The following is an 18,708-nucleotide window of genomic DNA, read 5'->3' as shown; positions in this document are numbered from 1 at the left end:
GTGAACAGACGCTTCACATCCACCTGTTCCACTCCACTCATTATTTTATATACCTCTATCATGTCTCCCCTCAGCCGTCTCTTCTCCAAGCTGAATAGCCCTAGCCTCCTTAGTCTTTCTTCATAGGGAGGTCGTCCCATCCCCGCTATCATTTTAGTCACCCTTCACTGCACCTTTTCCAATTCTACTATATCTTTCTTGAGATGCGGCGACCAGAATTGAACACAACACTCAAGGTGCGGTCGCACCATGGAGCGATACAACGGCATTATAACATCCTCACACCTGTTTTCCATACCTTTCCTAATAATACCCAACATTCTATTCGCTTTCCTAGTCGCAGCAGCACACTGAGCAGAAGGTGTCAGTGTGTTATCGACGACAACACCCAGATCCCTTTCTTGGTCCGTAACTCCTAACGTGGAACCTTGCATGACGTAGCTATAATTCGGGTTCTTTTTTCCCACATGCATCACCTTGCACTTGCTCACATTAAACGTCATTTGCCATTTAGCCGCCCAGTCTCCCAGTTTCGCAAGGTCCTCTTGTAATTTTTCACAATCCTGTCGCGAGTTAACGACTTTGAATAACTTTGTGTCATCAGCAAATTTAATTACCTCGCTAGTTACTCCCATCTCTAAATCATTTATAAATATATTAAAAAGCAGCGGTCCTAGCACAAACCCCTGAGGAACTCCACTAACTACCTTTCTCCATTGTGAATACTGCCCATTTAACCCCACTCTCTGTTTCCTATCCTTCAACCAGTTTTTAATCCACAATAGGACATTTCCTCCTATCCCATGACCCTCCAATTTCCTCTGTAGCCTTTCATGAGGTACCTTGTCAAACGCCTTTTGAAAATCCAGATACACAATATCAACTGGCTCCCCTTTGTCCACATGTTTGTTTACTCCTTCAAAGAATTGAAGTAAATTGGTCAGGCAAGGTTTCCCCACACAAAAGCCATGCTGACTCGGTCTCAGTAATCCATGTCCTCGGATGTGCTCTGTAATTTTGTTTTTAATAATAGCCTCTACCATTTTCCCCGGCACCGACGTCAGACTCACCGGTCTATAATTTCCCGGATCTCCCCTGGAGCCTTTTTTAAAAATGGGCATTACATTGGCCACCCTCCAATCTTCCGGTACCAAGCTCGATTTTAAGGATAAGTTGCATATCACTAGCAATAGCTCCGCAAGCTCATTTTTCAGTTCTATCAGTACTCTAGGATGAATACCATCCGGTCCAGGAGATTTGCTACTCTTCAGTTTGCCGAACTGCCCCATTACGTCATCCAGGTTTACCGTGAAGTCAGTAAGTTTCTCCGACTCGTCCGCTTGAAATACCATTTCCGACACCGGTATCCCACCCAAATCTTCCTCGGTGAAGACCGAAGCAAAGAATTCATTCAGTCTCTCCGCTACGTCTTTGTCTTCCTTGATCGCCCCTTTTACCCCTCGGTCATCCAGCGGCCCAACCGATTCTTTTGCCGGCTTCCTGCTTTTAATATACTGAAAAAATTTTTTACTATATTTTTTTTGCCTCTAATGCTATCTTTTTTTCGTAATCACTCTTGGCCTTCTTTATCTGCACCTTGCATTTGCTTTGACACTCCTTATGCTGCTTCTTGTTATTTTCAGACGGTTCCTTCTTCCATTTTCTGAAGGCGTTTCTTTTAGCCCTAATAGCTTCCTTCACCTCACTTTTCAACCAGGCCGGCTGTCTTTTGGAGTTCCGTCTTTCTTTTCTAATTCGCGGAATATGTATGGCCTGGGCCTCCAGGATGGTATTTTTGAACAGCGTCCATGCCTGTTGTACAGTTTTTACTCTCTCAGTTGCCCCCCTAAGTTTTTTTTTTTACCGTTCTTCTCATTTTATCATAGTCTCCTTTTTTAAAGTTAAACGCTAACGTATTTGACTTTCTGTGTACAGTTACTTCAAGGTCGATATCAAAACTGATCATATTATGGTCACTGTTATCAAGCGGCCCCAGTACCATAACGTCCCTCACCAGATTATGCGCTCCACTAAGGACCAAGTCTAGAATTTTTCCTTCTCTCGTCGGCTCCTGCACCAGTTGCTCCATAAAGCTGTCCTTGATTTCATCAAGGAATTGTATCTCTGTAGCGTGTCCCGATGTTACATTTACCCAGTCTATATTTGGATAATTGAAGTCACCCATTATTATCACATTGCTCATTTTGTTCGCGTCTCTGATTTCTTATTCTGTCATCCCTCAGATATGCAGAACTTAATATTACTAATTCTCAATCCAAACAAAAATAATAACCCCAAACCCTCAGAGAACTGGAACTCACACTCTCACCACAACCCCTTTTGCTCACTCCAAATTCTCACCACTGCTTCTCCTGCTCAACTCTCAACTGAACAGCAAGCTGTTGCCAAGGCAACTAGGACTCAGCTTGCTGAGCTGTTGTCCCATAGTGATGTCACTTTAGAACCCTTATTTTTTTCCTCTGGAGGAGCCCAGGTAAGATTATTTTAACCCCTTAGGGTTACATTATCTATCAGGTTCTACATTCAGTTTCTTTATTTCTCTTATCCATTATACTCCTCAGTAAACTCTCTGTCACTCTCAGCAATGCCTCCTTTTGCCACTTTCTTGACCATATAGAAATTCATGCTTCAGTGTCATCGCCCCAGTCCTCTACCTTTCACTCTCCATCAGGATTGAACCTTCTCAAACAGGGCACTCACCTTCATCACACACAGATCATGCCAAAATATCAACACTTGATAAGTTATCCGATAAAAGTGGAATTTATTATGGCCGTAGCATTCTATTATTTACACATACAAAACAGTTACACTATCATGCAATTATATCCCTGCATAAAAGTTACAATTCGATCATTAGGCATATTGATAGCTGGGTGGCTGGTGGATGTGAGGATCGCCTGGTGACTTGCCTGCCTGGTGCGAAGGTGGCGGACCTCACACATCACCTAGACAGGATCTCAGATAGTGCTGGGGGGGGGGGGGGGGAGTTGCCTGTCTTGGTCCCTCTGACATGCCAGGGGGCACTGCAGTGGACTTCAGAAATTGCTCCCAGGTACATAGCTCCCTTACCGTGCATGCTGAGCCCCACAACCCCCCCCCCCCAAACCCACTACCCACAACTGTACACCACTACCATAGCCCTTATGGGTGAAGGGGGTCACCTAGATGTGGGTACAGAGGGTTTGTGGTGGGTTTTGGAGGGCTCACATTTACCATCACAAGTATAACAGGTAGGGGGGGTGGGCCTGGGTCCGCCTGCCTGAAGTGCACTGCACCCACTAAAACTGCTGTGATGGAGCTGAGTATGACATCTGAGGCTGGCATAGGCTGGCACGTAATATTTTTAAAGCTGTTTTTTGAGGGTGAGAGGGGGTTAGTGACCACTGGGGGAGTAAGGAGAGGTCATCCCTGATTCCCTCCAGTGGTCATCTGGTCAGTTTGTGCACCTTTTTGTGCCTTGGTCGTAAGAAAAATAGGACCAGGTAAAGTCGTCCAAGTGCTCGTCAGGGACGCCCTTTTTTTTCCATTACGGGTCAATGACGCCCATGTGTTAGGCACGCCCAAGTTCCGCCTTTGCTAAGCCTCTGGCACGCCCCAGTGAACTTTGATTCCATGACGGAAAGCAGCTGGGGAAGCCCAAAATCGGCTTTCAATTATGCTCATTTGGGCGACCCTGTGAGAAGGATGCCCATCTTCCGATTTGTGTCGAAAGATGGGCATCCTTCTCTTTCAAAAATGAGCCTGATAGTGCGAGAGGTTAATACATCCTCTGGTGTGCAGGTCCTGGCTACAGGAGTACTTCCTACTTCACCAGGGTGATTCTCTCCTTCTAGGAGACCTACCTCCTCCAAGGCAGCACAGGGGCTGCTACACTGGAGGTGGAACTTATCTACAATGTCCCTGTAGGTCTCCTTTATGTACCTCTCTGTCTCCCTTCTCCACCAAGTCTGCTACTCTAGCCCTCCCTACTCCCACCTAAAACACGCCCACAACACACCCCTTTGCAATATGGATAAACTGCAATGTGAAATGTCCAAATTCTGACTTTCCAAAATCAGGATTTGGATGTTGTTAGCAGATGAACCTTTTAAAGGAATTTTGTGGTGTCCATCTGCTTTGAAAATGAGCATTTTTGTGCTCAGGGAAGCAATTTTATAAAATCACATATGTGCATATATTGTACCAGTTTTTTAAAGGTAATATATGTGCTTACTTTGCCTAGGTACCATGTTATAAAATTATAGGATAATTTATGTCACTCTCAACCAATAAGCAGGGCTCCTCACCAAGACTCTCTCTTCCAGGGGCCATAAATATTGCCTGTGCAGTGTCTCCAGCCCCCACGGAGGAGAGGAAAGTCCAACCCAAGGATAAAACTGGGGACCTTCTGCATAGTAGTATGTAGCACCTGCCACCTGAGTACCACCATTAACATTGCCACTAATATTCAGTGTCTCTTTCCATTAGAGAGGACTGAATAGTAGCTCACCGATAATACAGGGATCTTCCCAGAGTTTAAAAAACCAAATTGATGTTTGCCATAATAATAAGTGAACTTACATATAGGTGTTCAAATAAATTCTTTATTTACATTTTCAGATCATTATTTACATTGTCAGATGATAATGATACAATTCAAAAGATATACACATTTTCCTACTTTGCTGTCAAAAGATTGCAAAATATCACTTTAAACGTGGCACACATTTCAGACAAATAACATTGAAGTAAACAAAATATTGAAATACAATAATGCTATAAATATTCTTTTGAATTGCCTTGTTCAAGTATTTTATATTGTACATTAAAAATAATTCCATAACACCGATGTTTGAAAGGGCTTGAAAGGAATCCTTTGTTATAAATCTACATTTACTTCAATGTAGCTCTTGCCTTTTCAGTTGAAGGAGAGTTACAGTCAGGTAGTTGGTATTTCCCTGTCCCCAAAGGGCTATTTAAGCTTGTATTTGAACAGTAAGAATTACATTTCTACACCCATTATCATTAGCTGATCTGTGACAATCCGTCTGGTAATGCTTTATGTTGAATTGACACTTCAGACATGAGTAGGAAGCTCAAATTGCCCTTACACTTTTTATTAAGGCTTGGATTCTTCTTTTGTTACCAGAAAGAGGCAATATAGTCCCACATAATGGAGCCCTTTTACCAAGCAGAAGTAAAAAGTGACCCGCGGTAATGTTGGCACGTGGGATTACCCTGTACCAAGTCACTTTTTACCGCAGTAGGAAAAAGGCATTTTTTAGTTGTTAATGACCCAAGGCCATTTACTGCCTGAGCCCTTACTGCTACCTATTTAGTAGGTGGTAAGGGCTAATGTGCGAACCCGGCAATAATCAGGCAGCATGCAGCAATCTGCCTGTGCTACCCGATTGCCTCCTCCCCACCCTGCAAGGCAAATTCAGAACCACTGCCGGGTGTAGTAGTGCTATTTTTCCACATGCTACCCGCGCTGCTTGATAAAAGGGCCCCAATATTTGTACAGGTGAATAAAACTTCAACATAAGAATAGGTTAAATAATGCCGATTTATAAAGAAACTGCAGCAAAAATATACCAGATGGTCCATGGAGTTGTGGCCATTGTGACTAATGCTGTTGCTGATGCAGAGCTACACACACATACACACACAAAAAATGCAAAATGCAACACCTTAGTTAACGATGGGGCCCTTTTATTAAAGGGCGTTAAGCCCCTAATATACATTTAGCACAAGGGAAAAGGCCTTCCACAAAACACATTAAAGTGTAACGCGTGTAATTTATATTTTTAAAAATATTTTTCAGAGGTGGTGTGGCCTGGGCAGGGAATGTGTGTGGAAATGCTATTCTGTTTACATGCTCACATGCAGAAAATGCAGGAGAACTTAGGGGCCCTTTTACAAAGGTGCACCAAAAAGTGGCCTGCGGTAGTGTGGGCACGTGTATTGGACATGCGCTGGACCATTTCTCCACCACGTCTGGAAAAAAAGGGGTTTTTTATTGGGCAGGGAAAAGGACGTGCATCAAAATGAAAATCAGCGCACTTTTATTTATGGCCTGAATCCTTAATGCCATCCATTGACTTAGCAGTAAGGGATCACGCGTTACCTGCATAGTAACCATCCAGCGTGCGCCAACTGCTGATTACCTCTGGGAATGCCCCCATGGTAGAAAATAGAAAATTATTTTCTACTGCATGTTTTTGGTGCACACCAAATTGAGAATTACTGCCCAGGGCGTGCAGTAGCCGGGCGGTAATGCTGATTTGGCACATGCTAGATGAGCGTAGGTCCTTATTTGCCTTTGTAAAAGGGCCCCTGAGCATCTCTGTATTGCATGTTGTAAATGCTCCTGCGTTAACTTTTTTCAGGTAATGCACACTAATGCGAACATTAGCACATGACCTGAGAAAAAAAATGAATTGAAAAATGTCATAATTAAGAAATGGGCTTACTGCATATAAAAGTCCCCTGTTAAAATGTGCTAAGCCCATTTTCTAACGTGTTTTAGTAAAAGGGTCCAATGTAACAAAAAAGTGATGGTACAGCTTAGTAAAGATAAAGCATATAAAATATGAAAATATCCATTTCAATATATTATTATGTGCATTTAAGGGTATTACCAAATATCAAAAAAATAGACCAACTACATGAAGATAGCAAGCTCCAACTGAAAATATATAAGTAATATACAGAGATGCAAAATACAGCAATTTCCAAAAATTCAAACTGTACTCTTCTTCCTCAAAAAGCTCCTAAAACTCAAAGGGGTGTTAATTTTCCTGATTTACTGTATCATAAGGCTTTTCTTCTGTTTCTGACCCAATAACCCCTCCTCGATGGTTAACTCTGGAATCATCCATCCTCCATCCAATTCCCTTGTGTTTCAAATGTCACTTCCTATTCGTACTAGTGCTAATCCTATTATACGCACCAAGTATACACAGAGATTCTTTATATTCCGCCGAGATTTCCATTTGGAAATTGAAGCGTATTTTGTAATAATGTGCATAAGCTAATTGGTTAACAAGTTAATCAGCACTGATAATTGGATGTTAGCAACCAATTATTAGCACTAATTGGAATTAAATAGAATTTACATGCTTAACTGTCTAAGCGTATTCTATAACATGTTGCATGTAAATTCTAAGTCGCAAAAAAGGGAGAGTGGCCGTAGGTGTGGAATGGGCAGGTTATGGACATTTCTAAAATCTATGTGTATTATAGAATAGGCCCACTCTGCACCTAATTTAGGCGTTGGGATTTACACCAGATTTTACTTGGTGCAATTGGCCGTGACTAAATTAGTCACATGGACTGGTGCTCAGTGCATACTATAAACTGCATGGGAATTTAGGCTTATTCTGTATACGCCTAAATTAAAGGCATACTTTATAGAATATGCTTAAGCAAATTTCATTTTGGCGCCAAATTTTTAGGCGTGATATTTAGAATCTAGTCCATAGTGGTATAAAGCGGGGTATAAATGTTCTGAAATAAATAATGTGCTTACACATTTGGATAACAATTTAAATATATCCTGGTTTTCTACTTTTTTCGTCCTTTTTTTTTCCAAAATACGCTTTTCCCCACCTCCGGATTTGGACATTTTACAAAGACGTCCAAATCCCAACTTAGACATTTCTTTCGAAAATGCCCCTCCCAGCCAATATTCAGCACTATTTAAGCAGCCAGGAACAGCTCCTGACCAGTTAGTTAGCATTTCGAAGGATAACCACTAATATTCAGCGAGAGACAGCCAGTCATCTCTGCTAAATATTTGTGATTAGCACATAGTGGCTAACCGGCTACATAATGTGATATAGCAGGATATCCGCAAATATTCTAGCGCTGGTCGGCTACCTTTAGCAGCCAAATCAGATCACCTAAATAGCTGTCCGACATTTGACCACTATAAACTTAACCAGCCAGTGCTGAATATTCACTTAACTGATTTGCCGGCCAACCCCCCCCCCCCCCCCGAATATTCAATGCCGGTCACTAGAAACATTCTGGTATTGAATAACCGGGGGGGGGGTCACCATTATTTTAAATGACTGCAGATATGTCATGATCAGTGGTGGATGGTGTGTACGCAGAGCTGTGCTGCTCTGTTGTCTCAGCAGAGAGACCGGGGCAGTAGGCACAATGATAATGGCTTGGTATGAGCTTTCGGAAAAAGCTAGAGAGGTATATTCTAAACTTCTCACCAGCAAAAGCATAGATCAGAGGATTTAGACAACAGTGGAAAAATGAAATCACTTCTGTACACTGAACAGCTAGGTCCAGGGTTTTGCTGCTTTCACAGTTATTCAGAGACCATTTGTCGTGAAAGGCCAAGAGCAGGTAAACAACATTATGTGGTGTCCAGAACAGAAAGAAGACTAGCATGATGACAAAAATGAGTCTGACTGCTTTATGCTTGTTTTTCTCACTCCTGCACCTAAACAATGTTTTTAAAATTAAAGTGTAGCAGAAAATCATAACGCCCAGTGGGATCACCAGGCCCAGGATGTTCATCTGGAGAATGAAGAAAAGTTTCCATGACTTTTCTTCCTTGCTGGGGTAGTGGGGGCTGCAGGTGTAATGGCTGGCTTCCTTTTGAGCCTTATGAAATATGAACCCTGGAAAAGAGACTAATATCACCATAATCCACAGGACAACAGCCGTAATGATACCGTACGTACGTGTTCTTGCTTTCAAGGCAAACACAGCATGGACAATCGCCAGATATCTATCTACCGTTAGGAGCACAATAAAAAAAATGCCACCATAGTACCCCATGAGGTAGACACCTGAAAGAATTTTGCATCCTTCGTCACCAAACACCCATTCCTTAGCAGCATAGTAAGCCCAAAATGGTAAAGAGAGAACAAGCAGCAAATCAGAAATGGCCAAATTTAAAAGGTAGATGTCAGTCATGCTTCGAAGCTTTTTGTATTTGATCAGGATGAGAATGACCAATCCATTCCCTAACAACCCAAAAAGGAACACCAGGGAATAAAATGGGGGAAGAAACTGGGATGCAAATTTTTTGATGTCATGCTTTTGACATGGTGTGTTGGACTCATCATAGATGTACTCCGTTGTTAAGACACCATCGAAGGGGTAATCCATTGTGTGGTTCATCTCGAGGTACCCAGACATCTGGAAAATAAAAATTAATGCTAATTGAACACAGATCACAAATAAAGGGCTACAAGGTGACAACCAGTGGTAAAAATAAGTTATAGCCAAACTACAAAGCAATCTAAATTGTTCATTTTAATTCTCTGGGACCTATGTATTAAAGAGGACCTTTTACTAAACTGTTGACATGCTATTTGAATAATTATCCAGGTAAATGAGATTTCAGGTGAATGCTAAAACCTAAAAATGGGCCTAGAAAAGACTGTAATAAAAAGGCATAGAAAACTTTTAAAAGATAAAGTTCATGCGGCTTGGCCAGATGCACAAAGGAGGTGCATGGTCGATGGGGGGAAACAGTGTTGACTGATGAATTCTGCTTATTTGCTTATATTGCTTCTTTTTGTTTGTTTGTTTGTTTATTTGTTTTTAGCTCTGCTGTTGAATACGTACTTAAAGGAATAAATGGTGGAAAAACTCAGCTTCAAATGAGAACATTCAACTGGTGGAATTCTAATTGTCCAAATTATTTATTTAATTAAATATGCAAGCAACTGGGCTACTGCTGTGTAGCTAAAGACATCAGAGAAGATGTGAAAAGACTATTTTATAAGAATTAATAATGGAGGATGGGGAGAAGACTAAGGGGTATATCTATGGTCAGTCCCCTTCATTCTCTTTCTTTTTTTATAGGCATTCCCCTTGTGGAGTGATAGGAGTAAAAGTATGGAAATGAGCAAATACAAAGGATCTTAGATACATGAATTTATTGCACTGAAGCAATTAGTTCTTCTGGACAAATTGTAACTTTGTAACTGAAGAAAAACTCATCCATATCACAGAGCATAGCAGAGAACTTGAAAAGAAGGCACAGCTTAAATCATGAGCACAAATCATTATAAGGCACTCCTATATCAAATGAAGAACATATGGAGCAGAGGTATAAATATGTATGTAGAGGTCCTTAGGTTCTGCTGCTAGGAACTGTTCAATGACATTTTGACTTAGAATACTCTGACAGCTTCTTGAACAGAGGGTGGCTATTCTATTTGCAATTGACAGTGGTAAGAGCAGACATCTTTTCAAGGGAAAACTGTGTTGGTATAAATACTAATCCCAGTGGGAGCAGCCTTGTCTTTGGCTCATGCTCCATGGCCACTGTACCACTTCTACAGGAAATAGGCTTGGTTTTTGCCTCTAAAACTAAGCTACATCTACTAAGAGAAAAGAAAGTCTCTGGCTACCAAAGCCACTGCACAAAAACCAAGAGACAGAGCCGGGCCCAGGGCACGGCCACAGCCCCTCCCACTTGGGTCACCGCCACCCCCTACTGGGGCCGCAGCTGCCCCGCCCCCTGCTTCTCTCTCGGTCTGTCACTCTCCTGCTCCTGTGTGTCAGGACCTGGGATATTGTGTTAACCCAGGTCCCGACACACAGGAGCAGGAGGGAGGCAGACAGAGGGAGCAGAACCTTCTGCCTATGTAACCCAGTCCTGCTATCCCAGGTTAGAAGGGGCTCGAGAGACACTGCATGTTATTGTCACTTACTCACTCTGGCCCCATCAGCTTATCCACTCAGGAACCACACCACACTCAGAGGATTTAAAAGAACTGGAACATTTATTAACTCTTAACTAATGGTTTTCACTGCATTGGTCTTCTTACAGTCAGTTATAATTCATATTGCTCTCCGGATGATCATAAGCAATAATATATATCTGGGCTAATACACATGCTTAACCCTCATGCCTGTCCTGCAGCTCAATCAAAACCTAGAGCGCATTTCACACTCCCGATGTACTTCAATGCCATCCAGGCTGGACTTCCAGTAACAGCATATTCCCTTTGGGCTGCCACCCCAAAGATCTTGCTATCAGCCAGGGGTAGACTACAATTCCACCCGAGCCCCAGTTACGGCCGGACTCCCCAATCTGCTGAGTTTCTGGCTCCTATAATGGCTGGTGTAATTTATACTGTCCAGATAATCAATCCGCTGGTTACAATGCTACTGGACTTCCCCTTCTCTTGCAGTGGGTCATCTGGCAGCGGAAACTGACAGTAACATATAACTCTCACATCCAGAGCTGGTTACTTTATCAATAGGCAGAACCAGGGGCAAAATCCTTCCCACAAGTTTTCCCTTATATATCCTGTGAGCTCCTCCCGGGTCCTCCAGTCACTCCCCTAATGACCTGCTATCTGGGGACCCACTCTATCATGTTCTTAAACAAACCATGGGTTACACCTGCTTCCAGAAGCCTTGCTGGTGTTGGGCCCCCCTTGGAGGTTGAGCTTAGGGAATCTTGCCCCCTACACTCCCTCTCGGTAGCCCTACAAAGAAGGTACAGATGAAAAGATGAGATTCTACCCAAATAAAAACTTAGTTGCAATTCCCTAAAGCTTGATAATGTCAAGGAACGTCAATAGTAACCTGAAATTTTAAATAAAACCACAAAGGCATTTGTTGGGAGACCTATGACGCATGTCTATTTGGCAAAATGGAAGAAAAAGTCTGAATGGTTTAGGAGAGTTTGAAGCTTACTTTCAAAGCACATAGACTTACATGATAGTTACATAGTTTACTATCTAACTTTGTATGTCTATGTGCTTTGAAAATGAGCAACCTTGTGTGCTGGAATGGCTCCATATGCTTAGAAGTTTTCTTACTAAGTTATGAGCTGTGCAAGAGCTGATCTGTCCTGGCATCATTGGATGATGTCAATCGCTTGTTTGCCTGATTCAATGTTGCTTGTCGACAGAGAAAGTATATTTTATTACTGGGACATGACTATTATAACATTTCATGGGTGTATATTGCATTTATGCAGTATTCTACATGGGGTAATTTTATAAAAGATTTTACTCATAGTTTTCTACATATAGTCAATATTAAGTGGAAACCCCCCATTTTTGTCAAGCTGCATGGCAAAAAAACTACCTTTTCCCAATAGATTGCATGTACCTTTATGCACACCACAGAGTATTCCTAGGGGCTAGTTTGGGTGGGAGTGGAGTTGCAACATCCAACTGTAATTTATAAAATATGCAGGTATATAAATAGACCACAAGACAAATTTACACCTTTTTTTGGAGCAGGTGTAAAGTGCATTGGTATTTGTGTGCTTCTGGGGCTGGTTATGGGATCCTACTTTATACAGGCATAAGTGGACCATGGAAAAGATTACTGGATAAAACACAAAGAAGCAAAGATGGAAATGAATCTAGCAAAAGCAGAAGAAAAAATGGTCAAGGATGTAAAGAGAGATCACAAGAACCTTTTCAGATATATTGGGGAAATGATAGAGTTACCATACTTGCCGTGATAAAAAAGAGGACAACTGTCATACCCTGCCACACACCCCTGTCACATCCCACCACGCCCCTGCACTGCAGTGCCACTTTGACCCCCCCCCCTAAGAAAGCCAGATTCCTTCCTTCTCCCCCAATCTTTTTTCCAGCCTCCCTCCACCGACCTTTTTTTATAGCTCACTCCATCCACATCCTCTCTCCTCCCATCCTGTACTTTATTGTGCCTAGTAGTCTTGTAGCCTCTTCGGGGCAGGAAAGAGCCCTCTCTTCCCTGCCTGGCACTGCCACAGATCTCTTACTCCCAGCGCTACTTCAAAATGGCTGCAGAGAGTTCAAGCAGTGACCTCGCAAGACTTCTGCAGAAGTCTTGTGGCCTCCCGGAGGCCACTAGACCACCAGGGCACGACAATGAGGTACAGGAGGGGAGGGGAGAACAGGACACCCTGAGGCCAGCTCACTTGCTTGATTGCAAGCCATCCTGCCTGCAAACCCAGACGGGCAGGCTGGAAAACCCACCCAGACATCCCATGGTGTCCTCAAAAAGAGGACATGTCCAGGTAAAACTGGAAGTATGGTAACCCTAAGAAAGGAGGAAAGCTAGAAATGGAATAGTAAAGCTGAAAGATGCTGGAAACTGTTAAATGGAGAGTGATAAGGATCCAAATGCTTCTCTTTGGTGTTCATGGAGGAAAATCCTGGAGGAGGACTGTGGTCGACTGCCAAAGGTGTATCTGGGAATGGAGTGGATATAGCACTGTTCACAGATGAAATGCATTTATAAGCAACTTGAAAATCTGAAAGTGGACAACGCTATGGGGTGATACATCCCAGAATGCTGATGGAGCTCAGAGAAATTTTGGCAGGACCTCTTAAGGATTTATTTAATAGATCTTTAGGAAGAAATTCTATAGGATTTAAGATGAGCAGATGTGGTCCCTCTTAACAAAAAGCAGGGAAAGGAAAGAAGTGGGAAATTACAGGCCGGTAAGCCTCACTTTGGTGGTAGGAAAAATAATGATGAAGTTGCTGCTGAAGCATGGGCGTAGTTTGACTGTTTCATTTGGGGGGGGGGGGGGGCAAATGTGGCTTGGCACATTTGCATATTCATTTGCATATATACATCTCATACATATTATCATTTCATTCATTTCATTTATTGCATTTGTATCCCACATTATCCCACCTCTTTGCAGGCTCAATGTGGCTTACAATTCATCATGGATCCTGGAAATAGAAGAGAATATACATTTGGTTTTACAGAGGGTTTTTTTATTACATGGTGGTGAAATACATGATAGTGATAAAGCAAAAGACATTATAAGACAGTTCTGGATGTTTTAAAGATTATACAGTTACACATGTTGATCTTTGTGATATATCTTGTCGAAGAGATAGGTTTTCAATAGTTTACGGAAATTGGTCAATTCATGGACCGTTTTCAGGTTACGTGGCAATGCGTTCCAGAGCTGCGTGCTCGTATTCGTTATGGCTATTAATAAAATCAATAAACACACACACACACACACACACACACACACCAGGCTAAAATGCTGAATTTGAAGCCAGTATATCAAAAACAATAGGGCCAGACACAAAACCCTACAAAGAGACACTCAAAACCTATACAGAAAACTTAACACACAACAGTCTTAACCCACCTATGAAAAGACAGTGCTATAAATTTTACACTGGACCCTAGAGCACCAGTATACCTGCTACAGGAAAACTGTTAACAAGCTGGACTGTTACACATTCCTACGCAAACACTACATGCTAGCAGAATCCGTCACGCCAGTCATATATCCAGAACATGGACAGACCCTCATGTGATACAAAATAGGGAACCACAAAAAATATGCCCACAAAAACTGAAATATAGATCTCTTCAAGAAAACCAGACTCTGTAAGCAGTGCAAATACTGGTAAAAGAGAAACAGAAATGTATTTTCTCCTGTACTCTGCAAAATACAACAATAGAAAACAAATGTACATTTCATAATGCAGGCACATCTTAGTCCTTAAAACGCATTAAATAAAAAGAATGTTTTCTTTTCTACCTTCGTTGTCTGAGCATTCTATTTTTCTAGTTGGTCTGGTCCTAGTCTCCACTTTCCATGTATCAGTCTTCTCCTAAATTCTTTTCAAAGTTGACTTTCCATTTCTTCACTCTTCTCTTGTCTTCCTGTCCTTCTTTGCATCTGTCTGGCACTGATGTTTCATTTTACGTTCCCCCCTCCCCCCAACTTTTCTCTCACTCTTTAGTCCTTAGTATCCATCTACCTACTGGCTTTTACCATCTCCCTCTCATTCCCTCTCCAGCACTCCCATTCCCCCCTCTGTTTCTCCCTTACCCAGTCTCCTAAATACCTCCCCCATCTTTCACCCACTTCATTAGCCCCCCATTCCCTTCCCATACTCTGTACTCACCCCCTTTGCCCTCATCTACCCTTCTCTGCATCTCATCACCCTATCAGTCCCAGCTCCATCCAAGTCTCTCCTTCCTTCCCTTGCCTCCAAGGCCACTCTTCTGCCTTACCCCATGCCCAATAACTTATCTTTCACCATCTTTTTAACCCCTTTCTACCATAACTCAACCCCCTTCAGAGACTTATCCCCTTCTCCTATACCCCTCACCAGTACCCCAATCCTTTTTCAATGTCTCTTATCCTCTCTCCAGTCTTCCAGGTCATTCACATTATGTCTCAACCTTTTCCTACATCATCCCTTTTTCTTGCCCTTTTTCTCATATCCCCTCCCCCCTCCCAATCCCATCTATCTCCTGCTCCTTCTCTCTTCTTACCCTCTGTTTTATTTCTTACTGTGCCATAATTCAAATTGCTTTAGGTTGAAAACTGGTGTCAGACACTGCCATGCCTTTATGTCCAATGCGCAAACAATAGTGCTTTCAGCTACAGTAGTACATCAGTTGATATTAATTGACAACACTAACATATGAGGTCTGAAAATCAGGAAATCATGTCAAACGAACTGAAAATAAGCGAAATTATTTTCCCTGTGTGCATCTCTCTAATATATGATATTGTACCCACTTTTTAATAATGAAAAACAACAATAATAATAAAATCCATTTAGCAATAGTGATTTACCCAGTATTTTGATGGGATGCACTGAAGATGGCAAATCAAACAGTTCTATATTGTTATCCTCTTGCTGGTGTAAAGAAAGAGAACTGTCAGTTCAGAAGGAGTCCACTTGCCAGAGAAGTTGCTGTGAATTCTGAGACCTTAGATTAAAAAAACAGAGCTCATCAGGATGTGCATGTGAGGACAAAAGAAGCATATCACATTCATTATAGGGTATTCAGTGGGATTTAACTGGGTAGGAAGGCTCCTGCACAGTTAAATCCCACAGGCAGGGCCTAGAGCAAATATTTAGTGATATTTAATCAGAAAGTGCCGCTGAATATCTGCTTCGGCTGTTGTGGCACTATCCAATTTGTGCTGGGACAGTCCAGGAGCAGAGCCGGGAGTTACCCCATTAATGGTGATTTTCAGTTCACTAATCAGATAAGTCTTTGGGTAAAGTTAGGAGAGCAAAAGGTTTACCCTAACTTTATCTTGGCTGGTCTGAATATCTGTTGATACCAGAATAACATCCAGCAGCTCAGCAGTGCCTGGATATTCAATGCCAGTGTCCGGATTAGGCCTGCCATTGAATATCAAGGTCGAATTCAGGTGGTGGCAGTTAGTGCCTTTACAAATGCTGAATGCGGCTGGCAGAATATCAGGGGTATGGTTTTTTTTTAAATTTAAAACTAATAGCACCAGGGATGGCCCAAGACAATCTGCCGCCTGAGGTGAGAAATGAGCTGCCGCCCAGGCTCCTCCTCTTCTGCCCCCACCATGATCTGACATCTCCCCCCTTCCATTCCTTCCCCAACCCCCTTCTTCAAACTTACTTTTTTTTTAAAGGCGGTGGTGACAGCGGCAGCAGCGATTCCCATAGGCTGCCCTGCCACCATTCCCAGTCCCTTCGCTCTACTGCGGCCTGCCTCTCTGAAGTAACTTCCTGTTTACTCGGAGGTGAGCCATACTAGAGGGAAGGGACCGGGACTGGCGGCAGGGCAGCCTATGGGAATTGCTGCTGCTGCCACCGCCGCCTTTTAAAAAACAAACAAAAAAAAAGTAAGCTTGATAAAGAAGGTTGGGAAAGGAAGGAGGGGAGATGCCGCCTCAGAAGCATGCCACCTGAGTCCCTCATCTCAGTTGACCTAATGGTAGGGCCGCCACTGAATAACACTAATATCATGGAACTCACTTACTGCACATACATATGAAATATGAAATATATAAAAACAGAAAATCACACAAGTACATCATGTAAAATCCCTCAGTTAGATCCCTCAGTGATCTAACTGGGCAGGAGAGGCTCCTAGCTTATGCAGGGCTATCCGCTGATATTCAGCAGCACTTAACTGGTTGGTGCCTTTGAATATCAGCATTAACTGCCAAACACAAAGTCGGCTATTTTGTGGGCATCCGGGGGCAGAGATGGCACTTATGTGGTTAAGTGCCAATATTTAGCATGTAACCGCTTAAGTTAACTGGACAAATATCGCACTAAACTGGATAAGGGACAGTTAGCCGTACAAACACGGATATTCAATGCCAGTGCCCCAGACATGATCCCACATTGAATACCTGGGCATGATGCTGGTGGCAGACAAAAAATGATGACTGCCGCCATAAGTGTCTCAGTTGCCAAAGTATTTTCTTACAATTCCTGCTATGGGGACTTTTAATGTTAGAGTCAACCATAACTCCTAATCTACAAATCCAGATGCTACAATGTGCAAATAACTCCTAGTTCATCTGCATCCTATGGATAAATATTGCATAATATAATACTTGTTTTTCCATGGTCAGAACCTTTGTCCTGGCTGTGGGAATGCAAGTAAAAGAAAATTAATGCGCAAAGTTAATTTTATGATAAAATATTGCACCTTAGTGCATCAGCCACCTGATTTTATTCCAGAAATCAGTGAACTGAATTCTGGACAGGTTTGTTGCTTTTCATGCTTTATTTTACTGCTCTAGAATTTTGTACTTTTTAAAATGTATTTAAAAAAATTTTTTTAGAGTGCTTTATTGAAATCCCAAGCAAAAGCAACAGCACTTTGAGAGAAATGGATGCCAGGCCAGTTCCAATTTAAGCAGGGCCTCTAAGTGCTCCATTTCACAGATGGAGTACCAAAGTTTAGTCAGTCATTTCACCAGAGATGGAGTAGATTCCAAATTCCAGCTTCCCATAACCAGAGCTTTCAAGCATTGGCCTTTAAGTGTCACATGTTTATAAGTTATTGAGCCAGGAAGATGGAAAATATCTACTAGCAATGACCATATTTCTTTCCAGTATTTTTGAATACATATACAATAAAATACAAGGTGCATAAGATTGCCTTGCTGAGACAGACAGGACCAGCACAAGTTAGAAGTAGAAGAATCAATTATATGCAGCTTGAGGAGCATCCACAAAGATCTATGCATAAAAAAATACAAAGATTGCAAAGTTGATGAAGATCTGGAACATTTAAATAAGGAACCCCATATCTGCTCCCATAGCTTATCTGAGATGGATTGCTGAATGTCTTCCTTCCAACACTAATGCAAACCTTTACACTTGACAGGGGATTTACCTGTTTCTAAGTCCCCTTGTAACCTTCATCCAGTCTTTCAATACTTCAGCTTATTATTATGCAGATGTCATCCTCCTTATCTATCCGTTCTTCTCCCTCTTCAATTGCCCCACTCCAATCCTGCCTAGACTCAGACACTCAATGGCTGATTGAGAATCATATGATTTTTAATCCGGACAAGACTGTCGCCTGTTGGTTCTCAGGTTCTCTAACTCTCCCATCCTCACCCCTCACTCTACTTGGGTCACAAATTTTCCCGGTCATTAGTTTCTGGTATCTTGGGATCATTTGGGACTCCTCTCGCTCCTTTAATCCCCAAATATCGCACCTGGCAAAAGTTTCTTTCCTTCTTTTTTGTCAGCTTCGTGCAGTTCGTCACCTTTTCAATCACAATGATTTTAATGCTCGTATTCTCTCCTTCTTCACCTCACATCTTGACTACTGTAATGTAGTTTATGCAGGCCTACCCCAACCTTCTTGAAAACAACTGCAAACTCTTGAGAACACTGTTGTCAGAATTCTGTGCCATGCCTGTCGTTCAGATCACGTCAATCCTCTGTTAAAACACCACTGGTTACCTGTTGATTAGCAGATAAT

The 18,708-nt window shown here is 42.2% G+C and overlaps 1 protein-coding gene across 1 annotated transcript; it reads right to left on the bottom strand.

The window, feature by feature from the left end:
• Positions 1-8,070: 8,070 nt before the first annotated feature.
• LOC115473988 (C-C chemokine receptor type 5-like) lies at positions 8,071-15,678 on the bottom strand. Its single transcript, XM_030209239.1, has 2 exons — positions 15,563-15,678; positions 8,071-9,168 (listed from the first exon to the last, which is right to left on the bottom strand). The coding sequence occupies exon 2, from the start codon at positions 9,166-9,168 to the stop codon at positions 8,071-8,073; it is 1,098 nt and encodes a 365-aa protein (XP_030065099.1). The 5' UTR covers positions 15,563-15,678.
• Between the last annotated feature and the right edge of the window lie 3,030 nt (positions 15,679-18,708).

Source organism: Microcaecilia unicolor, chromosome 1 (assembly GCF_901765095.1).
Source record: "Microcaecilia unicolor chromosome 1, aMicUni1.1, whole genome shotgun sequence".
NCBI lineage: Eukaryota > Metazoa > Chordata > Amphibia > Gymnophiona > Siphonopidae > Microcaecilia > Microcaecilia unicolor.
The sequence above is the reverse complement of the archived record's forward strand: the minus strand, read 5'-3'. Positions and strand labels throughout refer to the sequence as shown.

Coding starts and splice junctions, on each gene's coding strand:
- LOC115473988 (XM_030209239.1), bottom strand. CDS start 9,168: ATGTCTGGGTACCTCGAGATGAACCACACAATGGATTACCCCTTCGAT.